Source organism: Mesoplodon mirus (assembly GCF_964341445.2).
Source record: "Mesoplodon mirus genome assembly, chromosome: 16".
Lineage (NCBI taxonomy): Eukaryota > Metazoa > Chordata > Mammalia > Artiodactyla > Ziphiidae > Mesoplodon > Mesoplodon mirus.
The window spans coordinates 599,211-623,017 of record NC_138992.1 but is presented as its reverse complement, the minus strand read 5'-3'; the positions used below and the strand labels follow the sequence as shown (position 1 = coordinate 623,017).

General features: G+C 66.6%; 3 protein-coding genes across 4 annotated transcripts in view; 2 read left to right on the top strand and 1 right to left on the bottom strand.

Moving 5' to 3' along the window:
* Positions 1–2,676, top strand: part of MROH1 (maestro heat like repeat family member 1) — a 65,984-nt gene extending 63,308 nt beyond the window's left edge. For both annotated transcript variants that reach the window (XM_082601382.1, XM_082601381.1), the window contains 8 exons: positions 127–241; positions 561–707; positions 892–1,080; positions 1,268–1,423; positions 1,506–1,640; positions 1,718–1,820; positions 1,896–1,961; positions 2,406–2,676. In XM_082601382.1, the coding sequence (XP_082457508.1) occupies positions 127–241; positions 561–707; positions 892–1,080; positions 1,268–1,423; positions 1,506–1,640; positions 1,718–1,820; positions 1,896–1,961; positions 2,406–2,491 (997 nt within the window). In that variant the 3' untranslated portion in view covers positions 2,492–2,676. The remainder of the gene's footprint in view (positions 1–126; positions 242–560; positions 708–891; positions 1,081–1,267; positions 1,424–1,505; positions 1,641–1,717; positions 1,821–1,895; positions 1,962–2,405) is intronic.
* Positions 2,677–2,774: 98 nt separating this feature from the next.
* BOP1 (BOP1 ribosomal biogenesis factor) lies at positions 2,775–23,708 on the bottom strand. The gene is given in 18 exon segments (XM_082601387.1): positions 2,775–3,007; positions 3,089–3,196; positions 3,270–3,354; positions 3,428–3,716; positions 3,801–3,981; positions 4,060–4,192; positions 4,271–4,340; positions 4,414–4,494; positions 4,581–4,742; positions 4,816–5,028; positions 5,099–5,200; positions 5,279–5,396; positions 5,492–5,646; positions 15,936–16,016; positions 21,759–21,956; positions 23,424–23,521; positions 23,524–23,612; positions 23,614–23,708. Coding segments are annotated over 18 exon segments (2,406 nt in total). The 5' UTR covers positions 23,703–23,708; the 3' UTR covers positions 2,775–2,853.
* On the top strand, positions 7,185–9,147 carry SCX (scleraxis bHLH transcription factor). Its single transcript, XM_082601106.1, has 2 exons — positions 7,185–7,883; positions 8,813–9,147. Exons 1-2 carry the CDS (start codon positions 7,311–7,313, stop codon positions 8,849–8,851), a joined length of 612 nt encoding a protein of 203 aa, XP_082457232.1. The 5' UTR covers positions 7,185–7,310; the 3' UTR covers positions 8,852–9,147.
* Positions 23,709–23,807: the final 99 nt, after the last annotated feature.

The window sequence follows — 23,807 nt, the reverse complement described above, 5'->3', positions numbered from 1 at the left end:
TCACGGGCCGGAGGGCACAGACAGTGTAGGTTGGGAGGCAGAAGTGCCCCCAGGCCCACGTGGGAGTGGGAGGTGCTCGGGGGAGGCCTGCGGCCCCAGCCCTGCCCAGTGTAGCCTCCTTCCCAGTGCCATGGCCAAGTTCGCGGGCCCCCGGCTGCCCCTGGTGACGAAGGCGCTGTTCGCCACGCAGAGCAGTGTGTATGAGATCCAGAGGGTCAGCTCCACAGCCTTCCTGGCCGAGGTAGGAGCCACGTGTTCTGGATCACGAATAGGGGCCTGGCGGGGCAGCGGGGAGCCCTCCCTCCCCAACAGGCAGGCTCAGGCCTCCTCCTGGAAAACCTGCCCCAGGCCATGGCAGCGGGGGCCCGGATGGGGCTGGGTCAGGAGTTCCGGGGAGGCCAGGAGCCCAGGCTTCACATACAGGCCTCAGCTGGCCTTTGCCATGTCCCCTCCTCAAAGTGACTTGTGACTGGGAGGGCTGCCCAGTGTAGTGGTGGGGAGGGGGCGGGGCAAGCCTGGGGTTAGTGGGGCAAGGGTAGTCAGAGCACCTCTGCCCCCAGCTGCTTAGCAGCAACATGGTCAACGACCTGATGCTCCTGGAGTCCCTGCTGGACAACCTGCTGGCGCGGCAGAAGGACCCGTGCGCCCGTGTGCGAAGGCTGGTGCTCCGCGGCCTGGCCAACATTGCCTCGGGCTCCCCGGATAAGGTGAGGGGCTGGCCACCCTCTGGGGCCCTGTCCCCGGGAGAGACGGCACAGCTGCGGCCAGTGAGGAAACCCAGGTGGACGCGGTGCAGGCGGTGGGCATGGGCGTGGAGATGGCACCGGGAGGGTGGGGGCTGAGCCATTCCACGGCACGACCTGGGCACACGGGTGTGTGTGGCATCCCCAGGTACGGGCCCATGGCCCCCAACTCCTGACGGCCATGATCAGTGGGCTAGACGACGGTGACGACCCGCACAGCCTGGTGGCCCTGGAGGCCATGGTGGGCCTCGCGAGGCTGCTGGACCTGGTGGAGGCCTGGGACCTGCGCTCGGTGCTGCTGCACGTTGCCATCCGCATCCGGCCCTTCTTCGACAGTGTAGGCCCCGCCCGCCCCGCCCCGCCCCCCCCGCCCCTGGCCATGCCCGCCTGGCTCCTACCCCTTCCTCTCCGAGCCCCGCGAGCCGTCACCACCACCCCCTCAGGGCCAGGCCCCAGGGTCGACAGGTGGGCAGTTCTGGGGAGGGCCCCATAGGGTGACACCTGCCGGCCCCCCCCCCCCCCAGGAACAGATGGAGTTCCGTTCTGCGTCGATCCGCCTCTTCGGGCACCTCAACAAAGCCTGCCAGGGGGACTGCGAGGACGTCTTCCTGGAGCAGGTTGTTGCCGGGCTTGTGCCCCTGCTGCTGCACCTGCAGGACCCCCAGCCCCCAGTGGCTGCTGTGAGTAGCCAGGGGGTATGGGCAGGCCGGGCCGGACTCACTCAGGGACTCAGGGACTCAGGGCTCGGCCCGTGCCCTGCAGGCCTGCAGGTTCGCCCTGCGCATGTGCGGCCCCAACCTGGAGTGTGAGGAGCTGGCAGCCATCTTCCAGAAGCACCTGCAGGAGGACCGGGGCCTGCACTTCGGAGAGTTCCTCAACACCACCTGCAAGCACCTGGTGAGGGGCGGGGCGGGGGCGGGGGCGGGGGCGGGGCGGCGGGGCGGGGGCGGAGCCTGACCGAGGGCCTCCTGCAGATGCACTACTTCCCCGACCTGCTGGGCCGCCTGCTGAGCACCAGCCTGTTCTACTTCAAGAGCAGCTGGGAGGACATCCGCGCCGCGGCCCCCATGCTCACAGGTGAGGCTGCCCCGGGCCCCCCTCCCGCTCCCCACCGCGCGGACTCTGACCCCAGCCCCACCCCCACCCCCGCAGGGTTCCTGGTGCTGCACGTGGAGGCTGAGCGCCGGCCGCAGGTGGACCTGGAGCAGCTCCTGGCGGGTGAGCCCCAGTCCTGGGGGCCCCGCCCCCCACGACGCGCTGGGCCGCGCTGACCCTGTGGGCACCAGGGGGGACTAAGTGATTTTCCTGGATTTCAAGGATTTTTTCCCTGTCACTGGTGACCTCATCGTCTCTAGTAATTCACGGAAACTTCTTAACTGTTCCAAGAGCTTAAAAAACACTAAAAAAGGAAAAACTATCTTTCCGTTGGCTCCTGAGCCCTCCCGGCAGAGGCCTGTCTTAGGAGGGCGGTGGGCGGGCAGCCCCCACGCACAGGGTGGGGTGTGAGCCTTGGGGTCCTGGCCCCCAGGCTCAGCGCGCCAAGAAAGGGGGGTTCAGCCTTAGCCACAGCTGCTAGCGGGGTGTGGGCGGGACCATGGGCTCGGACCTTCAGCTCTCAGAGGGCCGCAGAGGAGCCCCCAGCAGCAGCTCCCTGTCCCCCAGCGCTCCAGCTCCTGCTCAAGGACCCGGCCCCCGCGGTGCGCGTGAAAGCTGCTGAGACTCTGGGCCGCCTGGTGAAGTTCGCCTGAGGCTCCCGTGGCAGCGCTGCCCCTACACGCAATACCAGCCTCGCCGGCCCGAACCGAACCTCCGAGATGGGGCCCTAAGGAGCCCCCTGCCCGAGGGGAGCCCCTAGGCCCACACAGCAAGGGAGGGCTGGGGCCACGAGGGTGGGCAAGTCGCTGTCCCCCCCCTTCCCAATAAAGCCATTTGCTGCTCAGCAGGTGCCGCAGTGACGTGGCCTCTCCTTCCGGGCAGGTCAGCAGGCCCTCTCCCCCGTTAGGCATCCTGACTCAGAGAAGGTCACACCAGCAGGAGAAACGCCTCTATTGAGTGTCCTGAGCACACACACAGCCCAGCCCCACGTGCCCCTCCCGGGAAGCAGGGCCCCCTAGGTGAAGAGGCGGAGGGTGCCGTCAGCCCCGGCGGAGAAGACCCACGGCTGGCTGGGGTGGAAGGCCACGTCCAGCACCCCCAGGCCTTTGGTCAGGCTGTGCCCCTTGAGCACCTTCACAGGCACCAGCAGCGGGTTCTGCAGCAGGTCGCTGTGGGGAAGGGAGAGGCTCAGGATGTGGGCAGCATAGTCCCCATGGGGTGCGGGCGGGCAGGCGGGCACTGGCACTCACTTGTACACCATCCCGTGGCAGACGATGACACTGCCGTCGTCGGAGCCAGAGGCGAAGAGCGGGTACCGGGGGTGGAAGGCCACGGCCCGGAGGGCCTTCTTGTGGTGCCTGAGGAGGGGACCAGGTTGAGGGGGGTGGGGGGGCCGAGTAGGGAGCAGCCCGCCACCCAGCAGCACCTCACCTCAGCACTCTGTACGGCTTGGTGGAGAGGTCTAGGTCAAACCACACCAGCTTGCTGTCATAGCTGCCACAGATGACGTTGTCGCCTGGGGGAAGACGTGGTGGTAGGGACCTGGCGGCCCCCTCACTTGCACCCCCCCAACCAGGGCGCCCCCTCACCTGCCGGGTGCACTGCCAGGCTGGACACCCACTTGCAGTTGGGCATCAGCTTCTTGGTGAGCTCCTGGCGCAGCAGGTGGTAGAGGCGGACGCTGCGCTGGGAAGCCACGAGCAGAAAGGGCCGCACGGGGTGAAAGGCCACGCACTGCACCTGGCCGTGGCCGCGGCGGAAAGGGCTCTGGCTGCGGCGCCGGCTCAACTGGTGCATCAGCACCTGGGTGTGGCCCGGAGTGGCCAGCACCACGGCCATGTAGTCCCCACGACCGTGCCAAGTCACCTGTGTCACTGGCTGCAGGAAGGCAAGGTGGGCTCAGCCGCCCCCGCCCCCGCCCCCTCCCCCTCCTCCCCCCGCCCTCCCCCATAGCCCCCACACCTTGCCGTGGCAGATGCGCAGCCGCAAGCCGCCCCGGCGCTCCTCCTCCGAGGCTTCCAGCCAGTGGGCGGGCTGCGCAGCAGGCTCCGCGGGCGGGGTGAAGGCGCTCAGCAGCTGGTCCGTGCTGCCCACCACCAGCCGGTCCCCCAGGGCCGGGTTCAGCACCAGCACTGCGTCCTCCCTGTGGCCAAAGCCCAGTGAAGGCCCCCAGGCATAGGACCACCCCCACCGGCGCGGGCACCCCTGGCCTCATACTCACACTGCCACGGCCACCAGGCAGACGGTCGGGCGGGGGTTCCAGGCGACACTCTTCACCACGCCCCCGACGGGCACAGTCCTCACGCAGCGGGCGGAGGCCACCTCCCAGAGCCGCACCGAGCCATCGTCTGAGCCTGAGCACAGCGGATGGGCTCTCAGCACCCGGCCCCCAGCCCAGCCCCCATGGCAGGGCTGCCCCACCCGAGGCCCACCTGATGCCAGCCACTGGCCACCCGGGGAGACACTGAGGCAGCGGACGAGGTCACTGTGGCCCCTGTAGACCTGCAGAGAAGGGGCGGTGAGGGACGGAGCCCCGGAACTGTGTGCTCCCGGCCGCCCCGCCCTGTCTGCTCACCAGGGCCTGGCACGTGGGGAAAGGCTGCAGGTCGCGTGGCCGGGGCAGCCTGGGGATGAGGTCCTCAGGGTCCACGTTCACCTGGGAGAGGAGCATAAGGGGTCAGCGGCATCCACCCCCGCCCCCACTCCCGGCCCCTGCCCGGGAGCTCCCCCCCAACCACACACCCTCATCTTGCGCTGCCGTGGGCACAGGTAGAGGTCAAGGCAGCGCTCGAAGCGCTCCTGGATGAAGCGGCCGTACGCGGGCACAGCCCGCAAGCTCGGGAACCGGTGCGGCAGGAAGTTGAGCCTCCTCTCGTCGGGCTCCCGCTGCTCCCAGGCCATGCGCTGTGAAGGCAGGAGTGAGCCCGGAGCGCAGGGCGGGCGGGGGCAGGCAGACCCCAGCCTGCACCAGGCTCACCTCCTCCTCGCTGGGCAGGTACTCGGGAGGTGGGTTGTAGGACTCCGCGTGGCCCGGCAGGGCCAGCTTGGGTGCAGGCACGTGCATTTTGTGGCGGCCCAGCACCGCATCGGGGTCCTCTTGGGCCCACAGGTCGTAGAAGCTGGGGGTGGAGTCCCGAGGGCGGCGGGGCTGGATCCAGCCCATCTTAATGGCGTGCACCATGCGGGAGACCTGCAGAGGCGGCGGGGTCAGGGCGGGGGCGGGTGGCCGGGGGCGGACCGGAGGATGGGGCCGCACCCACCTTCTCCTTCTCCACCAGGGACGGGATAAAGCTGCGCTTGTCAGCAGGCCGGTTGGTCACCGGGTGGATCATGAGGTCCCCACTGAAGAAGTCCACAGCCGGCTGGGGGGATGAGCAGAGGGGTGTGGGCCCGGGCCCCGCAGGTGCCCCCAGACCCTGGGGCCAGCGGCTGCCCCTTACCTCGTACGGGTTGAAGCTCACATCCCCAAACTGGCCCCTCTGCAGTCGCCGCACCAGGGCCACCTGTTCATCTGTCAGCTGCACGCTGTGCCCCGTCATCCGGTCCCGCACCGTGCGCCTAAGGGACTGCCCGTCAGAGCCGAGGCCCTGCCCCGCCCCGCCCCAGCCCACCGGCCCTGTCCCACGCCCCCAGTCTCCGCCCCACGCCCGCACCAGTAGTCAGGGTTGTCCATCTTGTCCAGAAACTGGTCCAGCTCGTCAGGGGTGCGCAGGGGCTTATAGATGCGCCTGCCGTCCAGGTCGTAGCCCACGTGGGGGAAGTCATCGTACCACTCCAAGGGCACATTGCCCACCGTGTTCCGGATGTCCTGGGGCAGGAGGCCAGCGTATCGGCACTGGACACCCACTGTGCCCACCCGTCCCTCCAAGTCCCCCAAAAGATACCGACGAGGGGGAAAGGTGAGAGCAAAGGGACTGGCTTCAAGGCTAGCCAGGGGCAGCACCCGGGCACCCTGACTCGTGCCTCCTCCCTGGGGTGTGACGTGGCAGGGCGGCCGGCACTGTCCCCCACCACCCCCCTGACCCTCAGAGGCGCCGGAGCTGTACCTTCACATTTTCCACTGAAGTGGTGCCAACCCCAGAGCCTCCCCCCTGGATTCCTTGGCCAGGGCTCTGGGCAGCCACAGGCAAGGGTGACCTCATCGCCCGTGGGCTCCCTCCCCTGGCGGGGGGCCTTAGGCAAAACCGGGTAGCCACGGGCAGGGACTCAGGGAAGACCCCACCAACCCACTACAAAGGGAGACCGAACCCACCGCATTGTGACCTGCAAGTGTTCAGGGACTCCCCAGCCCCCAAGCCCTGTCCCCCACCCCACCCTCAGCGGGCAGAGCAGCCACATTCCTGGACACACATTCCTGGTCGAGGCCCCTGCCAGCCGCCACCCTCCCTCCACCCAGCACGGAGACTGCTGCCCAGGCGGCCGCTTCCTGCAACAGTAGCCACGGGAGGAGTGGCCCCGATGAGACAGCACGGCCCGGAGCCTGGGAACCCCTCCCCCTACAGCAGGACGGGACCCTCTGGGAGCCGCCCCCCTGCACCTGCCCCCAGCCCCCAACCTGCCGACCTCAGTTCTCCCAGCTTGCCCATCCTCCAGGTGTGCCCCCGTGTGTCCCTGCCGCTGCTAGGAATGCCTTGCCTTCTCCTGTGACCCCCAAGTCTACACAGCCATCCCTGAATTGGACAGACTGGGGTTGGGGGGTCGGTGGCTCAGAGAAAAGGCCCACGGGAGCACTCAGTAGGGGAACGGGGTGCTGGTGGGGGGTCCTCCAGAGCAGGAGCGCAGGGAGGAGCCGGTAAAGAGGGCACCCGCAGCTTGGGCCAGACCTGGAGGTTGATGCCAGGAGGAGGCAGGTGCAGGAGAGACAGGCTGTGTGTGTCATCAGGTGACCCCAGGCCCAGACCTGACGGGGGGCGGCCGAGGGAGCTGGGGCTGAACTCCAGCCCCCTCCTCCGGGCACAGAAGGCCCCAGTGTACATGGGAGGGAGAGACAGACAGGGTGTGGCCAGGCGCTGGGGCCAGGGCAGCTGGGTTAACTTGGTCATGCCAAGCGAGAAGGCCCGGGTCATGGGTCCTGCTTGACCCTCCTGCCCCCCGCAGAGGGAGGAGAGGAGGCGGCACAGCCCTGGTACCACCCAGAAGGGGGCTCCCACTTCCCCCGCATCCCCCAAAGACGGCACGATGCTCCAGGCCCCTTCACCGTGGCGCGGGAAGGCAGAGGGACACAGGGCCCCTGCTCCGAGCGGCCTCCAGGGGCTGGGAGGCGGGGAGGAGGGCGGGCCGGCGCGGGGGAGGGGCCGCCTCGGCTATAAAGGCCCGGCCCGCGGCCCTGCTCCAGCCCGGGACGCACACGTGCGCGCGGCGCCGCAGCCGCCACCGCGGGAGCCCTGAGACCCCGCGCCCCCCTGGCCTGGGCGGCGGCGGCGGCGGCGGCATGCACGGCGCGCCGCGGGGCTGACGGCGGCCGCCGGCCCCATGTCCTTCGCGATGCTGCGCTCGGCACCGCCCGGCCGCTACCTGTACCCCGAGGTGAGCCCGCTGTCGGAGGACGAGGACCGCGGCAGCGAGAGTTCGGGCTCCGACGAAAAGCCCTGCCGCGTGCACGCGGCGCGCTGTGGCCTCCAGGGCGCCCGCAGACGGGCCGGGGGCCGGCGGGCGGGGGGCGGCGGCCCGGGGCCTGGGGGGCGGCCGGGCCGCGAGCCCCGACAGCGGCACACGGCGAACGCGCGCGAGCGGGACCGGACGAACAGCGTGAACACGGCCTTCACGGCGCTGCGCACGCTCATCCCCACCGAGCCGGCCGACCGCAAGCTCTCCAAGATCGAGACCCTGCGCCTGGCCTCCAGCTACATCTCGCACCTGGGCAACGTGTTGCTGGTGGGTGAGGCCTGCGGCGACGGGCAACCCTGCCACTCGGGGCCCGCCTTCTTCCACGCGGCGCGCCCTGGCAGCCCTCCGCCCCCGCCGCCCCCGCCCCCCGCCCGCGACGGCGAGAACGCCCAGCCCAGACAGATCTGCACCTTCTGCCTCAGCAACCAGAGGAAGTTGGTGAGTGTTGGCCGCGGGTCGTCCCCAGAAGGGGCGGCGAGGAGGAAGGGGCGCCCCCCACCTCCAAACCGCCCGTGCGACCCACACCTGCCTGGCAGAGAGGGCGGGGCCAGAGGCAGGCAGAGCTCCCCAGCAGCACCTGTTAACCCACGCGCAGCCCCGAGCCCAGCGGGGGAGGAGCACAAGGAGGAGGGCGCAGCGGGAGCAGGCGGGGCTGGGCCTTCCCTGGACATTCTCTCCCCGAGTTCCCTGGACACAGGTTCCCACGGGGACCAGACAAGGGCACCCAGGGCCAGATGGGGGAAGAGACCAAGGCAGGGCCGGCACCAACTTGGAAGCTAGGGGACCAAACCAGGGTTGGATCAAGCAACTCTGGCCACCCACCCTGCCCCCAGGGGAGGGAGACTCAGGGGCAGTGGGACCCACTTGCCCTGCCACTGGCCTAAGGCTTATCGGGCACCTGCCTGCCCTCCCCTGGCCCCTGCCCCTGGGGCTGCCCACTCAGACACCAGTGCAGCTGTGGGACCTGCTGGCAGGAGCGGGCAGGAGACTTGGGGGCTGGGGGAGAGGCCCCGCTGCGGGAGACGCTGGCTGGCCGTGATTTACAGCTCCTGCTGTGCTTGGTGGCACCGGAAAAGCAGGGTGAGCAGGCAAGGAGAAAATACGGCGCGGCTTTCCCCAATCCCCATTTCCTCTCCAGACGGCACGCGCGAGCTCCTGGGGCCTGAACATCTGGGAAATTTAATTTTACAATTTCGGCTGTGCAGCAGCGTACTCTCCTCCCCAAGCCGCTTGGGGAAGCTGGGCTGAGCGTGGAAGGGGGTTGCTTTCAGCACCCACCACCCGAGACAGCACCCAGTGGGGAAGCCCAGAGGTGCAGGCTGGCACTGGTCTCTGCGCGGGCCCTGACACTGCCCTCCCCTCTGCAGAGCAAGGACCGAGACAGAAAGACGGCGATTCGGAGTTAGAGGCGGATGCTGCTGGGCCATCCACGGAGAGCCCCCATGGACCTGACTCGGGCACAGGCCTCCCTGAGGGCACCCCCCAGGCCAGCCCTGCCCCAGCTGTGAGCGGGGCCGATGGACAGACAGGCGGTGGGACTCAGAGCTGGCCCAGCACCTGCCCAGCCCCACTGGAACTTTCCGTGCTGGCTCCCAACCTGGTTTTCTTCTGGTCACTATGTGCTGGCATCTTGTGTCTTTGATATGATAATATAAAGTCTGGAAACTTTGTATAATTAAAAACGAAACAATTATCTTCTAAACACGGACGCACACTGTCCTCTCCAGCAGTTCAGAATGCACCCTGAGCCGGAGCCCGAGCCCACCCTCCCACCCCTCAGGGCTCCGTGGGCCAAGGTACCCACTTCTCGGGGAAGGCCCCCCACTTTCCAGGGCTCAGGGCCGGTGTGCCCAGCACCCCCGACCAGGGAACTATGGCGTGGGGTCCGAAGGAGACCTGTGAGGGCAGAGGAGGGCGAGGGACCGAGCAGGACACAGGCAGCCCAACCCGGGAGCAGTCTCGCCCCACCCCCGCTCCGAGAGCCTGCCAGGTGTCCCAGTGCCCTGAAGGGTCCTCAGTGCTTGCGGCATGCAGCTTGCTCTGGTCGGTCTTCAGGGCCTCGGCACCTGAGCCTCTGCCCACGGAGCCCCACGAAGTGGGCATGTAGGGGAAGGTAATCAAGGGGCACTGTCTGGCAGAGGGAGTCCCCAGGCCTGAGGGCAGGACCAGGTGGCAGCTGCCTGTGTGTACCCCTGGGGCCCACCCCTGCCCCCAGCCCTGCGATTGGCCCCGGCAGCACTGCTCACACCGGGAGGACCCCTGGCTGCCCACCACCCACCCAGCCACCCAACTCCCCCAAAGGCCCCACCTGCCCACGAGGAGGGCAATTCAGGCCTCTCCCCGAGCTGTGCACAGCTGGCGGACCATTAAAACCTTGCAGGTGACAGTTATAGACTAGTGGTGTGAGCTCCACAGGCACAGCAGAGAAGAGAGGTGGGGGCGGCTCTGTGCAGGCCACCCCAGCACCCCCAGGCTGGCCAGCAGCCTGACTTCCGGCCAGCGGGCGGGGAATGGCCAAGAGCGCCAGGTGCCGGCCCCGGGCCCTGCTAGCCCTCAGCGCAGGCTCAGGGACCCCGGGAGAGGGCAGGTGCCGAGGCCCACGTGGGCACCCCAACAGGGCAGGGCTAGAGCTGCCCCCTCCTCTGAACAGACGGGCTCCAGGGAACCGAGAAACAGAAAGCGATGGTGTAATTTTGGAGGAAATTCTCAAAGCCAGAACCATTAAGGACTAGAAGGGGGCTGTGTCCAATCTGATGGAAATATAACAGGATAAAAAGTCACAACGGCAGGTTCCACTCAGAGAGAAACCCAACCCCAAATTTCCTCTCCTTAATCCTGCAGGAGCCTACAGCTGGCCGGCCGAAGTGGGGGAGAGGGCATGCTCATCACCCCTGCCCGCCTGCCTGGAGAGCCAGGACCCAGGAGGAGTGTGGGGGTCTGGCCTGGGGGATGAGAAAGGCACCCCTTCCGCCCCGGGGCACTGAGGACACTGCGAGAACGCGACCCGCAGAGGGGCACGCGGGGCGGGCAAGCAGGGACGCCCCAGGGTCTCCAGCCTGCCTCCCCTGCTCCCCGGGGCACCGGTGCAGTTCTGTGGGGACGGTCTGTGGCCCACCTGCCGCTCACCCACCGGCCTCACCTCTCCATACCTGGGCTGGGTGGGACTGCACCCTCCCTCACAAATCCTCCCGAAGACGATGGGCGGCAGGGGGCGGGGTCCGCATGCCCTGCACAAAGGCCTGAGAGAAGAGTGCGGGGCGAGGGGGACAGGCAGGGCGAGGCCGGAGGGGCATGGGTGTCAGGGACCCTTGGAGCCGGTGCAGGAGAGGAGAAGGGGCTGAGGGAGCCTCGGAGATGCCAAGTCGGTAGGAGAGGACAGCCCGCTGGGACGGTCCCCAGGGGCCGGCAGGCCCTGGCACAGGGCGAGCGGGCCAGGCCCTCGGCTGCTGGGCCTGTGACTCCGACAGCGGCTGCAGCTTGGCCAGCCTCGGGCCCGGGCAGTGGGCCCGGTCGCTCCCTGAGCTGCAGCGGTAGCAGCGGAGGCTGAGAGCCCGGCCCGCCCGCCAGCAGGAGATGGGGGGGAGGGGCGGGGAGGGGCGCGCCGTCACCCTCCACCGCTCCAGAAATGCGAACCAGACTGGGGGTGGCGGGCCGGCCCGAGCCCCTGCGGCCCCACGAGAGTCCACTCGGCCCCTCACGGCAGCCGCCGGGCCCCCGTCCACCACAAACCCCACTTCCTCCCCAGGACGCAGGACGCCAACCTCGCCCCTCCACCGAGCCTCCGTGTGCCCGTGCCCCACAGAGGCGGCACGAAAGGAGGGCCCAGCCCGCACCCTGGGCCAGCAGCCGCCTCTGCGGGCCAAGCAGGGCTGGAAACGCTCTGATGGCCATCAGGGCCAGGCTGTCAGCTCCCTGTCCCCAGCCTGGGGAACGAGCTGCTGGCGGCACCACGTGATCCATCGCCAGGCCGCCTGCGCCGGCAGGCCAGCCGGCCCCCACCCTACCCTGCGCAGCACCTGCGGGCTGCCAGGAAGCACATGTGACCCCGTGGGGGCGGGAGCCCGCCGACCCCTCCAGGGCCCAGACAGCCCCCAGCCTGCGCTCTCCCCGGGGGCCGCCATGCCCCAAGGACGAGCCTTCGGGCGGCAGGGGTCCCCCACCCCCCAGGCTGCACCGGACGCGGGCGGCCACCGGCTGATGTGTCGGCTGGGATTTTTCCGCTCTCGCAGAGCCCCCCCCTCCCCTCCCCCTCCCCAAAGTGGCTGCAGCTGTCAGGACCGCAGATTGGAACTGCAGGTACGGCGCTGGCCCGCTGCCCACCTCCCTCCCGTGTCTGTCTGAGAGAAAGGAAGCCGGCCCACCTCTGGAATCCTTCACTCTCTCCTCGTTCCGCCTCTCCCACCTGTCCCCGGGGAGCGCGGGGTCAGCCGCCCTCGCTCGGGCTCTCTCTTCCCCTTGCCCCTCTCCGATTACAATGCCGGCAGTGTTCCCTCAGCTCCCCCGACACGGAGCCCCCCCCCCGCCCCCCGCCTTCCTGCGCCTCCTCTCTCCTGCGCTCCATGGCGGGAGGAGGACAGGCCACGTGCCCCAGGCCACCTGCTGCAGCTGAACCCACACAAGGTGCTGGCAGGATGAGTCCTGGTCGATGGGCCCAAGGGGAGAAAGCCAGGTCCCACTCGGCCTCTTCCTGCCCCGAAGGCCAAAGCCAGCTGAGGGGATCCCGGCAGGGGTCGGGGTCAGAAGCAGGGCCCACCAGCTGTAGCCAGCCAGGCCAGGGTGGGGCAGGCGAGAAACTCGGAACCCCCTCCCCAAACCTCCTCCATCAGACTGTCCCTTCTAGTTGCCATCCTCACAAAAGCGCTGCTGGCCCGACCCACCCCTGAACCGTCAGACATTGTGTGGGCACAGGGCCCCTCCAAGGCCACTCCTTGACCCCTGACCAGTGCCTCCACGGCTGCTGGGGTAGAGGGAAGCAAGTCCACTCCCCCGCCAAGGGGTCCATGGGGGAGGGGGAGAGGGCACCGAGGCTGCCCCTGCTCCTGGGTCCTCAGATACCCAAGACCCCCACCCACCTGCCCCTCCCCCTCCTGGGGTTGGCCAGGGTACAGTGGGCGTTCCCACGTGGGACACCCGAATCTCGGCTCCCTGCAGGCAAGGGCTCCCAGAAACTCCTCTGGGAATGCTGGAGGTGGGCAAAGGCTTGGGACCCCCTTGTTAAGTGCCAAAGGCCCACTACGCTGCTTCACATCCCAGCCCCAGCCCCTCCAAGACCTCATTCAGGAGGACTCGCCCCGAGCCCCCGACCACACACGGCCAGCCCCCCCTCGCGAGCCCCTGCCCACACAGGGCCAGCCCCCCCCACCCCCCCCCCACCCCCCCGAGCCCTGTCCTCAGCGAGGCAGCCCCGGCCTGGGCCGGGACACGTGCTGGCCCTGCTCAGCAGCCAGCCGCTCAACCGCCTTTCCTACAGAACTTTGCGCCCCACAAGCCTGCCCAGCCAGCCTCGGTCTAAGGCCACACCTCCAGCTCTAGGGCGACACCCACCCCACCCCCGCCCCGCCCCAGGCCCAGCACCCTCCCTCCCACCCGCCTGCCCCGGGAAACTGGCTCCAGTGGGCACAGGGAAGGCCAAGGCCTCTACCGCCCAGGTGCCCCAGTGAAAGGGAGCGTGCTGCTATCCTCCAACACCCTCCGCCCTCCCCAGGGAGAACCCTGTCTCCCAAGTGTGACAAGTGGACCCAGGGCGGGCGGCGCTGGCGCGGGGGGGGGGCACCCCCCACACACCCAAACGCAGCGGGCCTGGCTGAGAGGTGGTGCCTGGCAAAAGCAGCCAGGGGCGCCCTGAGGTCACAGCCGCCACACCCACAGCCCCCCACGGCCACCTGTGAGGCCACGGGCCACGGTGTCATCGGGCCCCTCCCAGGCCAGGCGGCCGGAGCGACCCGAGGGTCTGTCGGAGCCTGGCCGCGGGGATGGGGGCCCGCCAGGGAGGCCGGCGGCCCGCGAGGCCGAGACGCACGCTCTGCACAACAGCTCGAAACCCGAGCCGCGGCTGCGCTGCCAGCAGCGAGCGAGCGCTGAGGGCCGAGGGCCGCGCCGGGGGCCGGGGCGGGGGCGGAGCCCGGAGGAGGCGGCTGCCGCTCAGTAGCCGGGAGGCCATTAGCGGCGCCTGGCGGGAGAGCTGAGAGGACCGCAGCCCGGACGCAGATGCGCCCGCCGCCCGCCCACCCTTGCAGGGCCGGGACCCCGGGGGCTCGCAGCCCCGCCCCCACCCCACCCGCCCAAGGCCTCAACTTCTCCCAGCTTCTCCCAGGCCAGAGACAGGGTGGGGGAACCCCGCTGCTGCGAAGGCCGCCCAGCCCCCCGCCCCTCCTCCCGGGGCGGCAGCTGGATGAGATCACGTCTGTGGGGGAGGGGTGCAGTGGACTTGTGGGAGCGGGGCTCCCCCCCCGGCTCACGGTGGCCAGGACCCCCGCCACGCGTGGCCTGGCAGCACGTCCAGGGGCTGCAGCCCTGTTGCTGCCTGGGATGTGAGCTGGGGGGAAGGTACGGAGAAGGCCAAGGTATGGAAACAGGACCCAGGTCTTCCGAGAAGGAGAACCGTCGCTCACCCATCAGTGCCTGGGGCCGGGGTCCCCCAAAGCCAGGCACGGCAGAGGCCGGCGGTCAGAGGGCCTAGAAACCCCGGGCCTCAAGCCCAGGCCTGAGGGGTGGGCAGGACAGGGACTGGGGAGGGGGAGGTCGGGCACTGCCACACCGCAGGTTCTCCCCCGGGAGCACGCTTTGTCAGGACACCACTGCTGGAGGCTGGCCAAGGCCTGAGTGGAGTCCTAGCACCACCGGCCACCTCCAAGGATGCTGCGTGGAGGAGGCGCTGCCCGACACGATGCGACCAAGTGTTCGCGGACGGTGGCCCCTCCCAGGTGCCAACCACCCAGGGCACAGCCCCGGCGGGGGGGGGGGAGGCTCCTGCGCCCCTCGCGTGCTCTCGCCCCTTGGGCCCCCGAGAGGACGGCTCGCCACCCCACCTCTCAAGCCTCTTCCCTGAAGCCCACCCTGCTTTGCACAGACGGCAGAGACACGGCGACAAGTGTGTGTGTGTCGGGGGGTGGGGGGGGCGGTGGGGGGGGCCGGGGCAGCACTTCTCAGGGAGGAGAGCATCTGTCAGGCCAGCCTGGTCCCTGAAAGCCGAGCTCTGCCGCCCCCTCGAGCCACAGCCGGCTGTGCTGGCAGAAGCACGGCTCCCTGTCACTCAGGCGACATATGGGATAGTCATCGCCGGAGGAAGCAGCCCCCACCCCGGCGGCTCCAGCACAGCCCGGGCCAGGAGGAGCGCCTCCCCGCGGGCGGGCCGAAGCCCCTCCCCCGGCCTCTGCACTCCATTTACAATCATCATCGATTTCTCAAAATACCGAATATAAAAAAGTAGCCGACAGGATGTGGCTGCCGACAGCCAGAGCCCCTGGGAAGGGGGGAGACAGGCCGGGAGCCGCGCTGCACCGGCCCCCCTTCACCGAGTACGCCCGCTGCTCCGGCCAGGAAACCAATTTATTTTGTTTTGTCTCTGTTCTCTGAACGCACAGAGACCGGATCGGGCGGGCAGCCAAGGCTCCTGCAGCCGCTGCCAAGAGAGCAGAGGATGGGGGTGGAAGCTGTGCAGGGGAGGGGGCGCGTGTCTCCCCAGCCGGGGACAGCCCCTGGCAGGCGGCAGGAAGAGCCACCGGGGGGCGGGGACCGCTGTCTCTGCAGGGCCCCCCAGCCCCGAGGAGGCACACACCCGGAGGGCTCACACCAGGGCAGTGCGCATGGGGGCCGCAGCCCCGCCCGGTGGCCAGGACACATCAGGGAGGGGGCGGCTGGGCAAGCAGCACGGCCACGTCTACCTGGGAGGCTCCTCAGCCCCAGCACCCCCCAGAACCCACGGGCAGCTTCGGGCAGCTGAGCCACGGCAGCCTCTGGCCAGACCAAGCACCCCTAGCCTGGCAGCAAGCTTTCTCCTTGAGAGCGTAAACGTGGGAAGGACGGCCAGATTCACTAAGGGCCCCGGCGACCCCGGCCTCCAGGACGCCACGGAGGAGAGGGGCAGAGAACCGGGGCCGCCCGTCTCCTGCCCTCAGCGCCCAGCGCAGGTGCCCGTGAGGCCTGTCTCTGCACCCTCACCCCCGGGGACCAGCCCAGGCCGGCTGGTGTCGGGGAAGCCTCCCCGGGCCTGTCGGTGCCCGCCCAGAGCATAGGGGCCCACACTGCCTGTCAGCCCCGCCGCCCACCCCCCAGGGCCCAGGGTTGGCTGCGAGGTGCCCAGTGCCCTCCCCTCCCCGCGGTGACACACACTCCTGCAGTCACGTGTCCCCGACCCTGAAATCGCTCTTCCAGACAGGGACTGGGGCCCCAGGCCAGGACGCCCACTCAGGCCTCGCTGTGGCCTGACCCCCCTCTGCCCAGGCAGTGCAGCCCACCCTGCAAACGAGGAGGCCGCGGCCCCAGCCCTACCTCCTCGTCAGAGCTGTCCTCCACGTACTCGTCCTCAAACTGCACACTCGCCACCTCCGTCCTCGGGGAAGGGGTCCCGGCCTGGGAAGGCAAGGGGAGAGCAATTATGTTATGTCAGGACACTGACGCCCTGTGCCTGGGGCAGATCGTGGGTCCAGGACGCCCACCCCCTCCTGCCAATGCTGAGGCCTAGGTTCCCACACCCCAGTCTCTAAGCGGCTCCAACCTGGTCCCGGCGCCAGGACAAGACTGGGGACACCGCAGGTCTAAGTGGGCCTCTCAGGGAGGGGGGTCCCACCCAGGGTCATCCTCTGTCAAGGGCTGGACCCATCATAACGTCCAAGCTCTGGGGGAGGACCCCAGGGAGGGGCTGACACCTGGAAAAGGAGCACTTAGCCACCCCCGCACTCCTTAATGAAAAAAACGGCTGCAGGGCTCCTGGCCCAAAGGCCCAGCCGAGCCCAGAGCCAGCCTGGGGTCAGGGGACAAGGCCTCTCAGCAGCCGCAGGTGAGGGCTGATCCACCGAGGGGAAGGCCATGGTACTCGCTCTTGGCCACCAGCAGAGGGACCATGGCCGACCCACTCCTAGGGCAAGACCCTTGCCTCGAGGAGGCCACATTCAGCGCAGCCGGCCAAGGGCCCAGAGAGGCACCCACACTCTCAGAATGCCGGGAGGACCGGCCCCAGGCTGACCCCGCCCACCGGGCCAGTGAGTGGGTGCCACTGCTCATTCACACCCCAACCTGGAAAACAGATTCTCCCCTTGTGGGGCGGGGGGACCTGGTGTACCGGAACTGGGATTGATGGGGAGAACAGCCCGTCTCTCCCCCCGACTCCAGGGGCAGTAAAGTGTAGCAGGGGCCCCCCACCCCAAGCACAGGCACCTCGCCCAGAGCCCCTCTCCCCCTGCCCGGGCAAGAGCCAAAGGCCCGCAAGGCAGCTCTCCCTCCCGCCTGTTTTTCCCTCGGTGTAAGGAGGGTGGGAGAGTAACTTTTTTTCCAGGCCAGGAAAAGGCGAGATTTGGTTTCCACGTCTCTCCCACCCCTTGCTCCCCGAGCTGTGCACTGCGGGAGCCCTGCCCGCTGAAAGTGGGTCAGCACTGCCTGGGGGTGGGGGCAAGCGGGGGGCACAGAGGGCCAAGCCTGGGACCCAAGGCTTTCCTGCCGTCCTCACCCTCACCGTCGTCACCGCAGGAGCGGACACACCTGCCCCAGGCCCTGGGCTGGCAGGACCCCTGGCCGGGCCACTTGCAAGTCTCTCAGCAGCCCCGATGCCAGCCCATGGCTGACGGGCCACTGGTCACAGCAGGGTCGGCAGTGCAGGCCATGGTGCTCCAAGGCTGCCAACCACCAGCCAGTCTGATGCCCCCCACCAGGCACCGGACCCCAGGAGCCCCGCACCACCTGCACGACAGGCCACCATCCCGGGGCCCTGGCCAGCCCCAGTGATGCCTGGGGAGCCAGACACAGGTGGGACCTCAGCAAGGGGAGGGGACACCCAGCAGCGGGGCTGTGAGTTCCTGGGCAAGAGAGCTGGACACCCGGCAAGGAGGGCCCCCCCTCGCGGCCCCACGGCTCTGCAGCCACATCCCCCCTCCAGAGGTGACGCTGCAAGGCAGATGGTGGCCACCAGGGGGCTGCCGTGATGCGGGGCGTGGCCCAGCTCCTGGGACCTGGAGGACCTAACAAACCCCACCCCTTCAAAGTTTAGAGGCACTGTAGCTGGCCAGTGGCCACCGTAAAAAAGGGAGAACTCGCACAGCGCCGCCCTCTCTCTCCTCTTTCTCACGCGGCCCAGCCCCGGCCCCCAACATCCCCAGGCACAGGCACCAGGTGGCGAGGGGCTGCCCAGAGCCGCGAGCACCCACGCCAAGACGGGCTCAACACCACGTGCTGCGGGCTCCCAAACGCGTCCATGTGGATGGCTGGGGGCCCACGGGCAGGACCAGAGGCAAGTGGGGTTCTGTAGGCAAATGCCCCAGACCAGGGGACCAAGGGAGGCGGGATGGGCCTCTCCTGGGAGGGGCTGCAGGCTCGCATCATGACTGGCAGCTCCACAGCCAGGATGCTGCTGCACGGCTTGCTTGCTCTTGGAGCCCTGAGTCCCGCGAGAGGGGACAGGCAGGCAGAGATGAGATGCCCAGTGAGAGCCAGTCACTCACGCCACCCCACCCGGACGTGTGAGTGAACCCCAGAACACGGGATGTGATCTGAGTGACCACCCTCCGAGGGCAGAACAAACTAGAAACCTGGGGAGGGTACAGGAGAAGCTGATGTGCTTCAGAGCTGAGGGGGGCTGTGGGATCTCCCAAACCCACGGATCATGTCACCCCAGATGCGACGCCACCCCACCTGCCCTGAACTCCGATCCCCAGAAAGAAGAGTGTCTGGCGCTGGGCCACGGCCGGGGCTCTGTGGGACCGGCCCAGGCACGTCCTGCCTGAGGTGGCCTCCACTGACCGGGCCCGCTCCCTCCCCAGGAGCCAACGCCCAGACCCCACAGTGCACAGGCCTGGGACTCACAGCCACTGCCCACCACTCCCCAGAGCTGAGCTGAGACCCAGATGGGCGCCTCCTGCCCAAGGCTTTGCAGTAAGCCCCGTGCACAGCCGGTACAGGTAGGACTCTTCTCTGGGACATGCTAGGTGCACATTAGGCATCGCTACTAGGTCTTCTGTTACATTCTTGAACGTGGCAAGCAGACTGAACTAGTGAAGATGGGAACTTCTGTACAAAATAAGAAGACAAAACACGGGAAAACCCACACAAACGAGAAAGGACCAAACCAAACAGAACAAGCAGAAAAAAAATGGATCTAAACAAGCACAAAAAGGAAGAAATGGCCGTCAGCACCTAAATCCACTCAAGGTGAGAAATCAAGAGGAGGCCCAGCAACGCGAGACCCATGGGACCGGAAAAGCCCACCCAAAAGCACCACCAAGTGCTACTGGGGGGACACAGGGAAAGCAAGAGGCCCTGGGTGACTGGGGGTGCCCCGCGGCCGGAGCCGCCACCTGAGGGTGGAAACAGGAGGGGCGTGGGCGGCCAGTGGGGGAGTGGGAGCGGGGCCCAGGGCTCCTCTCCAGCTTGCTCGCAGGGCTTCCTGGTGTGACACGGGACAAGCCACGGGCTGTGGCAGGTGAAGGTGGGTCGGCAGACCCTCGAGAGGGCCCTGACCTAGCGGAACTCCCCAGCGTGGTAGGAAGGTTCTGCAGGTTAGCAGCCCTGCAGTAGCTGCAGGATGAGAGGGACAGGCTGACTCGGGGGGCCCCAATGCAGAGCATGACAGGGCTGTCACGGGGGCCGCTCCTGGGTGTCTCGTGCAGCCAGGCTCGGGGGGAGACAGGGGAACACGCAGGAAGCCCTGACTGGCCTGTTTGTGAACAGGAGACGCGGAGAATCGCCAGCCCCACCAGATGGAGCGGTGGATGGCTTTTGAGGAACGGGTGGAAGAAAAGGGGAGATGGGGGGACTTCCACCGGGAGTCAAGAGCACGCCCACCTCCTCAATTCCCTCTCTTGGCCTAGATGAATTCCAACCCAGTACCGAGGTCCCCGCTTTAGAAAAAAGTCCTCCAACACCCCTCAGCTACAGCACGAAGAAGCCAGAGATGTGAGTGCCCAGGCCAAGCAGGTTCCGGGGAAGCTGGCAGGGCTCCAAGACGACCCACAGGAGATGCGGATGGGCCCTAAGGGCCTGCGCATGAGCTGGGAGGGGAGCACGGAAGGGAGGGCCCGAGGGCCTGGCTGCCAGTGGGGGACACCTGGAGAGGGCACAGAGCCACAGGCAGCCTCACCCCCTCTGAGGACGTCCCCACCCAGGTGGCCTGGGACGACTTCCTCAGACAGAGGGCTCGGAGGGCACCCCGGAGGGCCGAGGGCCAGGGGCGAGGACGGCTCCCCGCCCTCTGGAGAGGGCGGGCATGGAGTCTCTCCTGAGCTGCAGCTTGGCACCCGCTGAGCCGGCCGCCAGCAGACCCAGGACGGCAGCACAGGTACCTCTGCGGAGCAGCAAAAGCCCAGCAGCTCACGGGGCACAGGTGGTCAGCCTCGAGATGCGTGTACGCAGTACCTCACCTAGAGAATTTCAACTAAAAATTATTTTTGTTAAAAAAAGTTATTGAAAGGGCTTCCCTGGTGGCGCAGTGGTTGAGAGTCCACCTGCCGATGCAGGGGACTCGGGTTCGTGCCCCGGTCCGGGAAGATCCCACATGCCGCGGAGCGGCTGGGCCCGTGAGCCGTGGCTGCTGAGCCTGCGCGTCCGGAGCCTGTGCTCCGCAACGGGAGAGGCCACAACAGTGAGAGGCCCACGTACCGCAAAAAAAAAAAAAAAAAAGTTATTAAAAAAAAAGTTATTTAAGTTTTAAAAATCATTCCTAAAATGTTGTTTATAAAAGAGGATAAAAATCCTATTTTAAAGGAAAAATCTTAAGCGTGTGGATCCTTAATTTTAAAAGAGGAGGAAAAGATCCAGGAAGATAATTTAACCACGAACTGTGCTCACCAAGGAGAGTGAAGGCAGTGAATGGAAACGTCCTTTACTGAACAGTGTTGATCTAAGATTTAACTTTTTGTCAAGGAGGGAATATTTTGTAAATTTCAAAAGTTAAGGGACTTCCCTGGTGGTCCAGTGGTAAAGAATCCGTCTTCCAATGCAGGGTACGCGGGTTCGATCCCCGGTCAGGGAACTAACTTCCCACGTGCCGCAGGGCAACTAAGCCCACGTGCTGCAAACTACAGAGCCCAGCGCTCTGGAGCCCCCACGCCACAACTAGAGAGAGAAAACCCGCACGGCACAACTAGAGAGAAGCCTGTGTGCCACAACGAAAGAGCCCGTGTGCCGCAACTAAGACCCGACGCAGCCAAAAATAAAATAACTAACTAACTAACTAACTAACTAACTAACTAATGAATCTTAAAAAAAATAAAAGTTAAAAAGGAGAAAAATCTGCCCATAAGCCCACAAACCACGGGCAAGGCAGTCTGTGGACCATCTTCTCTTCGTGCACCAGCGCTACGATTAAAGCTTGAATGGGTGGAGGATTTAAATCTGATTTAAAATCTTTTCTTCCTAGGAAACAGATCAAATAAGTGTGGCTTTTGGTTTCCATCACGGTCCTAACCTCCAGGACACCACGGCCATTGAAAGTATAAGTAGTTACAAGATCGTTTCTAGGATGGTCTGAACAACCAGTGTTGTGTTTTAGTTAAATTAAGCTTTTCTGTCATTTTCCTCACTTAAGACAAGAGTGGGGTTTGCCTTTCCCCATCGTCACAGCAACAGGCAGGACGGCAAAGCCTCACACGGCGGCCAGCTGGCTCCTGCGCCCCCGAGACCATGCCAGGTGGATGGAGCTCCACTCGCTCCCAGAAGTGCGGGGCCTCCAGCTCCCCCCAGGCAGGCCCCTGCAAACAAATCCCACCTTGGGCTTTGCCCCTAGGAAACCCAGCCTACAGCTGAGTCTAGCAAAGTGGCTTGAGCCTCAGGGTAAGTGACATCAGAATCACCGGGGTGGGGGGTGGGGGCCCAGGCACATAGATGTTTGGGGTTCCTATGAACAGAGCACATGACTATGCTTGAAAACTGGTGCCCTAGAGCTCAGAGCACCTCAGCTCCAAGTAAGCGTCCTACCCAGCCCCCGCCAGCAACACCCACCCCCTCCTCCACCCTGCTGCACCAGAGGAGGGACGAGGGCCTTGGGGTTCCCAAGGAACGGGAGAAAGCACTGCCGGGAGCCCCCAGGGAGCCCGATGCCTGGCAGGTACTTTCCTGGCCATGGTCATCCAGGGCGAGAGCCCACCAGGAGGCTCCTCGCTTACCCACCTGCTGCCCGGGGGTCTCCTCCGTCCTGCCGTGCTGCTCAGCGCTGCTGGCCCCGTCCTCCTCCTCAGCCGCAGTGTCGGCCTCACTACTGTCACTGCCGGAATCTTCCAGGCCTGAGAACACACTTTCCTCGCTGTCGGAGAGGCCAGGATCGCTGCCAGGCCCAGGGCCGAGAGCAGGAGCACCGAGGACACAAGGCTAAAGGAAGCACGGCGTCAACGAGCGCACGGCCCGCACGCCAGGCACCCTGCGCTGACCCACAGCTCCGTGTGGCCCTCCTCCAAGGCCACAGCCCTCAGGCCGCAAGCCTCCACCTCCACCAAAACCACCCACCCAACCCAGGCCTCCCTCACCACCCACCTCCGCCGACAGCAGGCCACGTGCCCTCGGAAGAGACATTCAACTCCTAGCATCTCACAAGGGAAGGACTTTTCAAGGAGCTCAGTTCCCATCACATCACCCACACCGGCCCCCTATCCTCCACACCCCCCACCCTGGCACTCACAGCCCCAGAGCTATGAGGGCACTAGGGCGGGGTCTGGGCCAGGCAGAGGACCACAACCTGAGGGGCTTTTCCCACCAGAACCAGAAGACTCTGTATCCAACCAGACTGGGACCGAAGTTGATCAGTAAATTGTAAAGGCTGGTTGAAAAAACATAAAAACTACACAAACTTTACTTAAAAACAGGTGTTTCCATTCACCCCCTCAAGGGGTAGGACCAGAGCTTCCCCCAGCAGAGCTCTGACCAGACACTCCCCGATCCCTAAGTCTACAGGACGCAGTGCACAGTGTGTGGACCTTTTAGAAGTGGAACAAGAACTTGCAGACTTTTAGCAAGCATTGATTTGAATGGAGAATTCACTGCTTTTCAACTGTTAACAAGTCTCACCTAATTGGACAGCCTGCACTCACCCATTACTTGGCAGCGCTCAACTCAGCTTCCACAGAAACGACTCTGACACACACTAACTACTCCAACACTTAGTAAGCCACACAATTAAAACAGCAAGTGAAAATGCCATAAACGATTTGGGCACAAGTACAAAGGGCTGCTAATGGGTACAGAGCCAAGAGGACTTGTCGCAAAGTGAGCGGGCAGCCTGACAACGCAGCGGCGTGGAGTGCCGGCTCAGAGAGGCTCGACTGTACAAGCCTTCGGCGGCTTCCTACCACCGAGATTTGATGACACCCCACGATCCAGCTGGGGTCCAGCTGGAAATCAGGAGTGGCCATGAGTCCAGTTGAAACGCTGCATCCAGTGCAGCAGGCACTGCCTTACTATTCTCGTACCCTCTTTTACAACGGACGCGACGTATTAGTAACGCATCAACAGGCAAGCAGTTACAGCAGACTCAAATCCCTTTAACGCAGGAAGCACAATTCAAAGGGCTCGGGAGGCTGCCGCACAGGATGCCAGCCCTCCTTCCTAGCTCTCTCCGGCCCAGACGTTCTTCCAACCGCAGAACAGCCCAGCCCCACACCGGCTACCCCTCGCGCAGGGGTGCTCCCTGCCCAGGACGCCCCCACAAGGCCACCGCCAGCAGCGGACAGGCGACCCTCCTCCCCGCTTTCCCTGGCCTGGCTCCCCGGGGCCGACGGCCGAGGAGCCGCCACGTGCGGCCCAGATGCACCTCCCCGTCTCGCTCGCGCAGCCCGCGGTCACCTCCTCCGGCTCCGGCTCCGGCGGCCGCTTCCCCGGCAGCGCCCCCGCCGCCGCCGCCTCGCGCCCCACGCCCCGCGTGCCCGCCATGCTCCAGGCCAGCCCCGACCCGCGCCGCCACTTCCGGCAGCGACACTACCGCGTGGGCCTGGGGGCGGGGCCCGCAGGGTCAGAGGGCGCGGGGCGGGCCCTGGGTGGGGCGGGGCCGGCGTGCGCGCGCCGTGGGGACGCGGGCGGGCGGCGCCGGCGGGAGCGCGTCCGTCGCAAGATGGCGGCGGCCATGCTAGGGCCTGGGGCCGTGTGTGCGCAGCGAGCGGCGGTGGCGCGGCCCGCGCGGGAGGCGCGGCGGCGGCGCTAGCCCGGCCCTCAGCCCTTCCTCGCGATCGC